Here is an 8,696-nt window from a genome sequence, read left to right as displayed (position 1 = left end):
CATTCTAACATATATATAGATGGAATCCCTGAAAAAGATGAGAAAGCATGAGGCAGAAAAAAATATATGAAGAAATTATGACCAAGAGTTCCCAAAATTAATGACTAACACCAAACCACTTATCCAAGAAACTAAGAAAACACTGTTTTTGTGTTATTATGTGTCATCAAGTTGATTCTGACACACAGTGACCTGTTGAATAGAGTAGAACTTCTCTATATGGTTTCCTAGATGGAAATCTTTATGGGAGAAAATTGCCAGGTCTTTTTCTTCCACAGAGTAGCTAATGGTTTGAACCAATGACCTTTCACTTAGCTTTGGTGTGCTTAACCATTGCACCATCAGGGCACCTTAAGAGAACACTGAACTGAATAAATACTAAATAAACTAACTTTGGAATTCACATTCAAACTACTGGGAATAAAAGACAAAGAGAAAATCTCGAAGACAGCCAGAAACAAAGAAATATACAGAGGTAAGAATTGTAGCAGACTTCTCATTAGAAGCCATGTTTGCCGGAAGACAATGTCTTAGTTATCGAGAGCTGTTGCAACAGAAATGCCATAAGTGAATGACTTCAACAAACATAAATTTGTTATCTCACAGTTAGGAGGCTAGAAGTCCAAATTCAGGGCACAAGGTCCAGGGGAAGGCTTTATTGTTCTGTCAGCTCTAGAGGAAGGTCCTTGTCTCCTTTCAACATTCCATAGGCCCGGTGTTCCTTGGAGGTCTCCATGTGTCCTAGCATCAATCTTTCCTAGGTCTAGGAGGTTCTCAGTTCAGCAGCCCTGGGTCCAAAGGACAAACTCTGCTCCCAGCTTTTCTTTTTTAATGGTACTGAGATCCTTCCAATCTCTGCTCATTTTCAAAATTTCTTTTATATTTCAAAAGAGATTGACTCAAGATACAACCTAATCCTGTAGATGATATCCTGCCTCATTAACATTATAGAGGTTAGGATTTACAACACAAATTATAACTACATCAGATTGCAAAATGAAGGATAGGTACATAATACTGAGATTCATGGCCTAGTCAAGTTGACACTTACTTTTGAGGGACACAGTTCAATCCATAACATTCCACCCTTTGGCCCTCAAAAATTCATGTTCTTGACACATGTAAAACACATTGACCTCATCAGATCATCCCAAAAGTCTTAAATCAACTCCAAGTCCAAAATCTCCTGGGGCAAAATTCCTCTTCATCCCTGAGCCCGTGAAATCTAAAATAGAAGTTTTCTGTTTCCACAAGCACAATGGTAGAGCAGGCACAAGGACATTTCCATTGCAAATGGGAGAATTTGGAGGGAAAGAAGGGAAATGGGCATCAAGAAAGTGAAAACCTATCCGAACAATTTACATTAGCTCTCAGGTCTTGAAAACAATTCTCTATTCTCTAAGATTATCTAAGCAATAGCCCTGCCTTTCAGATTCTGGTTGTTGGCAATGCTCTCTTGATTCTGGGTGGAGGCCTCTCAGCTCTGGACTTCATCTCTGCCTTGCAAGTCCACTGAAACAGCAAGTCTGCTTGTTCCCTTTGCTTCGGGCAGCCCTGTTCTCTTATTCCAACTGAGTGGCAATCCCGCCCCACTAGCTACTACAGACACCTTCTTCTAGCCCTCAGCTTTGAGCAGTGGATCCAGCTCCATTCTCCTGGCACTCATGAGCAGCTGCACACTCTGAAACCTAGTTGGTGAAGATCTGATTCTTTGAAACTTAGGAGATATGACCTCATCCTTTGAGACCCAGCAAGCTATGGTTCCTCCCTTTGAGACCCCAGAGATTGTAGCCTTATCCTTGGAGACTGAGCCAACTCAGCTTCCTGTATTCCTTGTCTCTTGGGCTTCTGCTTCCTGACTCCTTGGCCTCTCAGCCCCTCAGCCCCTCGGGCTTTTTGAGCTGGCCCAGCCTCTGTCCTGCTTAGACAAGAGTTATAAAGCCCTTTAGCTCTACTAATAAGTACCTGGAGAACCCCACTCTTCCAGGAAACCTTGTGCCTGAAGGCACTCAGATCTCTTGCTCTGAGAGTTGGCTCCGAGACTGTTTAGCACCAGTCTCCTGGTTCTGCTGCCTTCATTTCTCTGCCACTGCTTCTTGCCATCTGTGAAACCTATAGTGTTGGAGCTCTCTTCACTTCCTTCTGAGCCCTCACCAGAATTGTCTTTAACATTCATAATCCCACCAACAATCTCTTCAAGACAATCTAGGCTTTTAGTATTAAAACTCTTCCAGTCTTTACCCATTACTCAATTCCAAAACTGCTTCCATATTTTAGGTATCAGTTAGAGTAGCACCCTACTCTTCCAGTACCAAATTCTGTCTTAGTTATCTATTGCTGCTATAACAGAAATACCACAAGTGGATGGCTTTAACAGATGTGTATTTCTATCTCACCGTTTTAAAAATAAAATAGAATAAAATAAAAAACAAAACTCACTGCTGTCAAGTCAATTCCGACTCATAGCTACCCCTCCTTGGGTTTCCAAAGAGGTATCTCTTTAGAAGTAGATTGCCCAACCTTCCTTCCAGGGAGTGGCTGGTGGGTTTGAACCACCAGCCTTCTGGTTAGCAGTCAAATGCCTTAGGCACTACACCCCTAGAGAGTTTAGGAAGCTAGAAGTCCAAAGTCATGGTACCACTCTAAGTCTTTTTTCTCTGTTGGCAGTGGGGAAAGGTCCTTGTCTTCTTTCAACACCTGTGAGGCCTGGAATTCCTTGAAGATTACATGTGTTCTAGAATAAATCTTCCTGAGTCTAGGGGGTTCTTAGCACAGGAACCCTGGGTCCAAAGGATGCACTCCAATCCTAGTTCTTCTTTCTCAGTGGTTCTGAGGTCCCTCCGTCTCTGCTTTCTTCTCTCTCCTTTTATCTCTTGTAAGATGAAGGGTGATACAGGTCACACCCCAGAGAAATTCCCCTTACATTGAATCAGGACTGTGACCTGGATAGGGTGTTGCATCCCCCCTAATCCCCTTACAACTCATTGGCTGATCACATGAGATCATGTCATGGGTGGTGATTATGTCATTATATAACTGTTGAATTACATTATTACATAACTGCCAAACTATATCATTACATAACTGCCAAACCACAGCGTGCCCAGCCATGCTGACGCAACTAACCATGACAGAAAATGTAATGACATATTTAAAGTACTGAAAGAAAGAAAGAAAGAAAGAAAAGTGCAACCCAGAATTCAATACATAGTGAAAGTGTTTTGAAGACAAAGGAGTACTTTCTCAGCAATCAAAAATTTAGGAAACCCATTTTCCTGCACACCTCTTCTACAAGAAACATTAAAGGAATTTTTTCAGACAGAATGAATGTGGTATCAAACTGAATATTGGATTCACACAAAGAAATGAAGAGTGTTGTAAGTGGAAAAAAATGAAATTTGTTTTCCTTTAATTGTTCTAAGAGGTGACTGACTACCTAGAGATGTAATAAAAGCAATGTATTATGTTTATAGAATAAATTAATATAGTACATATGACAAAAATAGCACAATAGATTATGGAGGGTAATTGGAAATATACTGTTGTAAGGTCTTTACAATACATGTAAATCAGTATATTATTTGACTGTGATGAATTCGATATGCATTTAAACACGAGCAACAAATAAAAAAAGTTATAAATAATAAATCAATAAATATGATAAAGAGCAATCATTTTAAAATGCTGAATAAACCACAATAGATAGTGGAAAAAGAGGGGAAAGAAACCAGAGAACAGATATGACAAATGGAAAATAACAAACAAGAAGACAGATTTTAATATGACTGTATCAACTATATTTGTGCACATTCCAAAGAAAGGTGATCTAACAGAAGATGGAAATTGTTGAATAATATCATTAATATCGCGTGCAAATAAAATTTTGGTGAAGATAATTAAAAAATGGTTGCGGCAGTATATTGACAGGTAACTTCCAGAAATTCAAGCTGGATTCAGAAGAGGACATGGAACTAGGCATACCATTGCTGATATCAGATGGATCTCGGCTGAAAGCAAAGAATACCAGAAAGATGTTTACTTGTGTTTTATTGACTATGCAAAGGCATTCAACTGTATGGATCATAAAAAATTGTGGGAAACATTATGAAGAATGGGAATTCCAGAGCACTTAATTGTGCTTATGAAGAACTTGTACATAGATCAAGAAGTTATCATTGGAACAGAACAAGGGGATATTGCATGGTTTAAAATCAGGAAGGGTGAGTGTCAGGGTTGTGCCTTTTCACCATACTTATTCAATCTGTATGCTGAGGAAATAATCCGGGAAGCTGGACTACTTGAATATGGCATCAGGATTGGAGTAAGACTCATTAACAAAGTGCAACATGCAGATGGCACAACCTTGCTTGCTGAAAGTGAAGAAGACTCGAAGCACTTATTGGTGAAGATCAAAAACTATAGTCTGCAATAACATAACATAAAGGAAACAAAAATCCTCACAACTGGACCAGTCAGCCACATCATGGTAAAAGGAGAAAAGATTGAAGTTGTCAGGAATTTCATTTACTTGGATCCACAATCAACATGCATGGAAGCAGCAGTCAAGAAATCAGATGTTGTATTGCATAAGTCAAATCTTCTACAAAAGACATCTTTAAAGTGTTAAGGAGCAAAGATGTCACTTTGAAGACTAAAGTGCGCCTAACCCAAGCCATGGTACTTCCAATTGCCTCATACACATGTGAAAGCTGGATAATGAATAAGGAAGACCAAAGAAGAGTTGATGCCTTTGAATTGTGGTGCTGGTGAAGAATACTGAAAATACCATGGACCACCACAAGAATGAACAAATCTGTCCTGAAGTGCAGCCAGCATGCTTCTTAGAAATGAGAATGGCCAGACTTCATTCATCTCACCTACTTTGGCCATGTTGTCAGAAGGGACTATTCCTTGGAAAAGGATATCATGCTTGGAAAAGCTGAGAGTCAATGAAAAAGGAGAAGCCCCTCAACAAGATGGAATGACACAGTGGCTGCAATGACGATGGTGCAGGCCTGGGCAATATTTGGTTTCGTTGTACACAGGGTCGCTATGAGTTGGCACCTAACAACAATATATCTGTGATCACATTACAGGTAATTATAAATCTCTGCCTCCATCTTCATGAACATGCTGTCTCCTCTTCAGTCTGTCTCTTCTGTGTGTCTCTTATAAAGACATTTGCCATTGGATCTAGGGCTAACCTGGAAAATCACCTCATCCTCACATCCTTAATTACATTGGCAAAGGCCCTTTTTCTAAGTAAGTCAATATTCACAGGTTCTGGATAACAAAAAGTGGACGTATCTCTTCGTGGGCTACCATTTAGCTAACTACACCACCCTTTCCATGACCTTTCTCTTTTTCTTTAGTGTCAGATTCTATTACTTGCAACCAAAAGAACTTAAACAGTTTGGTCTCTATATTAGTGGCAGCCATTGTAAGTGGGTTGTACCATCTGTAATGCTAAGCCCGACTTCGTAAGTTTCTCCAATTTTAGTATAATAAGAAATACTGTGGAGCTTGTTAAAAATTGAGATTGCTGCCTCCCCAGAGTTGCTGAATAATTTGGTCAAGGAATCTACATTTTTAACATCTCCCAGATGGTCCAGATAATAAAAGAACAAGGATAATTGTGAAAGCTCAGACCCCTTCATGTCCCATTGAAATGAAAACAAAGGAGAAGCAATGAAAAATAATTTGAAAACTTTAATGATGTTGTTTATACATTAAAATCATAAAATCTTTTAAATAAGGTACATTCAATTTCTCAGAGCATCTAATATTCAGATAACTTATATTTCATACACCTTCCAACATTAAACAATTGACTAAATCATACATTTTCTATACAATGATAACAGCTTATCCAGGTAAAATTATATTACAAAAACATTCCACATAGGAAGAATTGCAGTACCTATTCAAAAATGCTACACACTTTCCATTTAAAAATATATTTTCTTTCATCTGTCATAATAATAAACAGAATATAATTTTTTTCTTGCTAAAATTCAGTCTTACACAATTTCCCTTTAGGATGACAATATATACAAACCTTGTATCTGAGTGAATATAAATAGCAAATACTGAAATAGTGTTACAGATATATTAGTAACTTTTACAGAAAAAATATGGCTTTTTAATAAAAGCCTCTAGCAACTACTGAAATCCCAAAGCTACTTAAGTTAGACATTCCCATATTTAGTAAGGCACGATGGAGTCTAGATTACATTATTTCCAGTTGAATTACTGCAAGCAGTAATAAAGGGAACTATAGTCAGTAGATAATAGGACCAGATCTGACAGGTAGATAAACTATTTGGGGTTTATTAAACTTTGGGGGAGTGCTAGTTCTTTCTCCACACCATGGTTTCTTTTAGTGCCCTGGGCAAAATCTAGTCATTGGTGATGAGAAAAGCATCACTGTACCCCCTCAGATGCCTGAGAAACAATTTATACACCCATTGGATCTGGCTTATTGTGAGGAAACAGCCCAACCACCATTTCCAGTTACAAGCAGCTTATTTTCACTGATTGGACCTGGTTCCCTATCATTTCTAAAAACAGCTTCTGATATAATCTGTACATTGTGAAGCTATGAAGGAACCTGATGGTCTTCTTCAGACTCTGAGTGACAGTTTTGGGCAAGTGGTACGCTTTCATGTGCTTCAGGCCATGCATCAGGCCCTTCAGGGTGTCTTGGTCGCCATTTTTCATTCTCCACAGGCTGAGCAGCTTCAGTATCTGTTCACTTGATTTGCATGCCTTTGTTGTTCTCTCGATGTCTTCCGTTCCAACTTTCTTCCCGGGCAAGCTGTCCATCAAGCTGCTCAGCTGCTCGAAGGTGAGGTTGCTGTGCCCGATGTGCCGCTGCACATTGTTTTCACAGAGGTCAATATCTGCATAAGGCAAAGGCCCAAAGAGAGGTTACCGTCATTTACTTTTAATGCCACCACAAAACCAGCCTGTGGCAAAAGGTTCTCCCAGGATTTCATCATTGTATTTAAAGGATAACCTTTTCTTTGTTCTTTTGGGAGGGAGTGGGGCTTCAGTGACACTATTTTGGAGAACTGAGATAATTATTTTTGTATCTTAATGAGAAAACATGCTATATATTCTAGGTACCCAACAAAGCTTTGTTAAACCAGTTGCCATTGAGTTTATTCCAACTCACGGTGACCCCAAGTGTGTCCACAGAACTGTGCTCCAGGGAATGTATAATGGCTGATTTCTTGAAAGGAGATCACTAGGCCTTTCTTCCAAGCTGCCTCTGGGTGGCTATGAACCTACAACCTTTTGAGTAGCAGCTAAGTGTATTAATCATTTGAATCACCCAGAGATCCAAATCCTTGTTAGAAGTGCCTAATTTTTGAAAAATTAGCAGCAGAAAATTGTAGACATACTCTTAGGTCTCTAAGAAAAGTTGGTATAATTTCAGAAACTCCTTAACATTTCAAAACAACAGAAATTATTTTGCAATATTAACTTTCATCATTTGATATCTGATATAGGCCCTATTTGAAAAGAGGTGGCTACTTCCACTATAGGAGCTCTGGTAGCGTGGTGCCTAAGGCACTTGACTGCTAACCAGAAGACTGGCAGTTCAAACCCACCAGCCACTCCTCGGAAGGAAGGCTGGGCAATTTACTTCCATAGTGGTACCACCACGGAAACCCAAGGAGGGGTCGCTGTGAGTCGGGTTCGACTCGACAGCACACAACAACAACAACACTTCCACTATCCTTTAATAAATATACATAGCATCAGAGCATTACTACTGTGGAGGGAAATATCTGAAAACCCAATAATCTGAGGCCAAGGAACTGGAGAATACACACAGCCTAGAGAATACTGTCGTGATGAGCTAGGGCATAAACATGAGTGAGTCACTAATGTTTCTATTAATGACATAAGTCATTTACGATCTTTGAGCCCTAAAGCAAGTCAGTTCATCATTCTGTGCTGAACTGTCCTCATTCATAAAGTGGGGAATTTGGTCCCTTCAGAGTTTAACAGTCTCTGATTCTCTACTTGCTTTTGTTTTTGCTTTAGGGCTGATTATACATTCAAAGAATCCTTTTAGCTTGCAGAAAACAAAATAAGTTTACCCTTTTGCACAAGCAACGCATTCAGCTGTCAAACATTTTGCTCTTGATATCTGTTACCCTGGTTTCGTATGTTTCAGGCCTTTAAGGTAGTGTAGGACTGTGTATTGACTTAACTGTTAGTGAAGAACAGATTGCATTTCTCGTTGACACTACCTGCGTTAGGAAAGCCTTTTATTTTTCACTGGTGTGTGTCCCAATGCTAATCGAGGTCAGAACTCCTTCCTCCGTATACAGTAAAGCTTACAGTCCCCACCATACTGATGAAGCCCTCTGTTTCCCTCTGGATTCTTTCCTTTCTCTCTCTCTCTCTTTCTTTCTCTCTCTCTCTCCTCTCTCACCATTTCTAAAGGAGATTCTTTATAAGCCTCCTAAAATATGAGAGTACTTGGTTTTAAACTAGCTTTTTCCTCCATGAAGCTCAAACAGTTTTCAGACCTTATCTCATTAATCCTTACAACATATGTTATTAAAATGGTAATTTTAAAATAGGCTATGTTGTGAGGATTAATGAGAGGATATCTGTAAGATACTTGGAGCCTCTCTGAAGAAAATTACCAAATAAATACAACATAGAAATACAAGCTA

General features: G+C 39.2%; 1 protein-coding gene across 1 annotated transcript in view; it reads right to left on the bottom strand.

Annotated features, from left to right (window-relative positions):
- Positions 1-6,513: 6,513 nt before the first annotated feature.
- Positions 6,514-8,696, bottom strand: part of TNFRSF11B (TNF receptor superfamily member 11b) — a 35,065-nt gene continuing 32,882 nt past the window's right edge. The window contains exon 6 of the mRNA XM_007946867.1: positions 6,514-6,902. Within this exon, the coding sequence (XP_007945058.1) occupies positions 6,514-6,902 (389 nt within the window). The remainder of the gene's footprint in view (positions 6,903-8,696) is intronic.

Source organism: Orycteropus afer, unplaced genomic scaffold (assembly GCF_000298275.1).
Source record: "Orycteropus afer afer isolate SDZICR_OR568_19922 unplaced genomic scaffold, OryAfe1.0 scaffold00173, whole genome shotgun sequence".
Taxonomy (NCBI): Eukaryota; Metazoa; Chordata; class Mammalia; order Tubulidentata; family Orycteropodidae; genus Orycteropus; species Orycteropus afer.
Note: the sequence above shows the minus strand (reverse complement) of the source record. Positions and strands in the feature narration are given on the sequence as shown.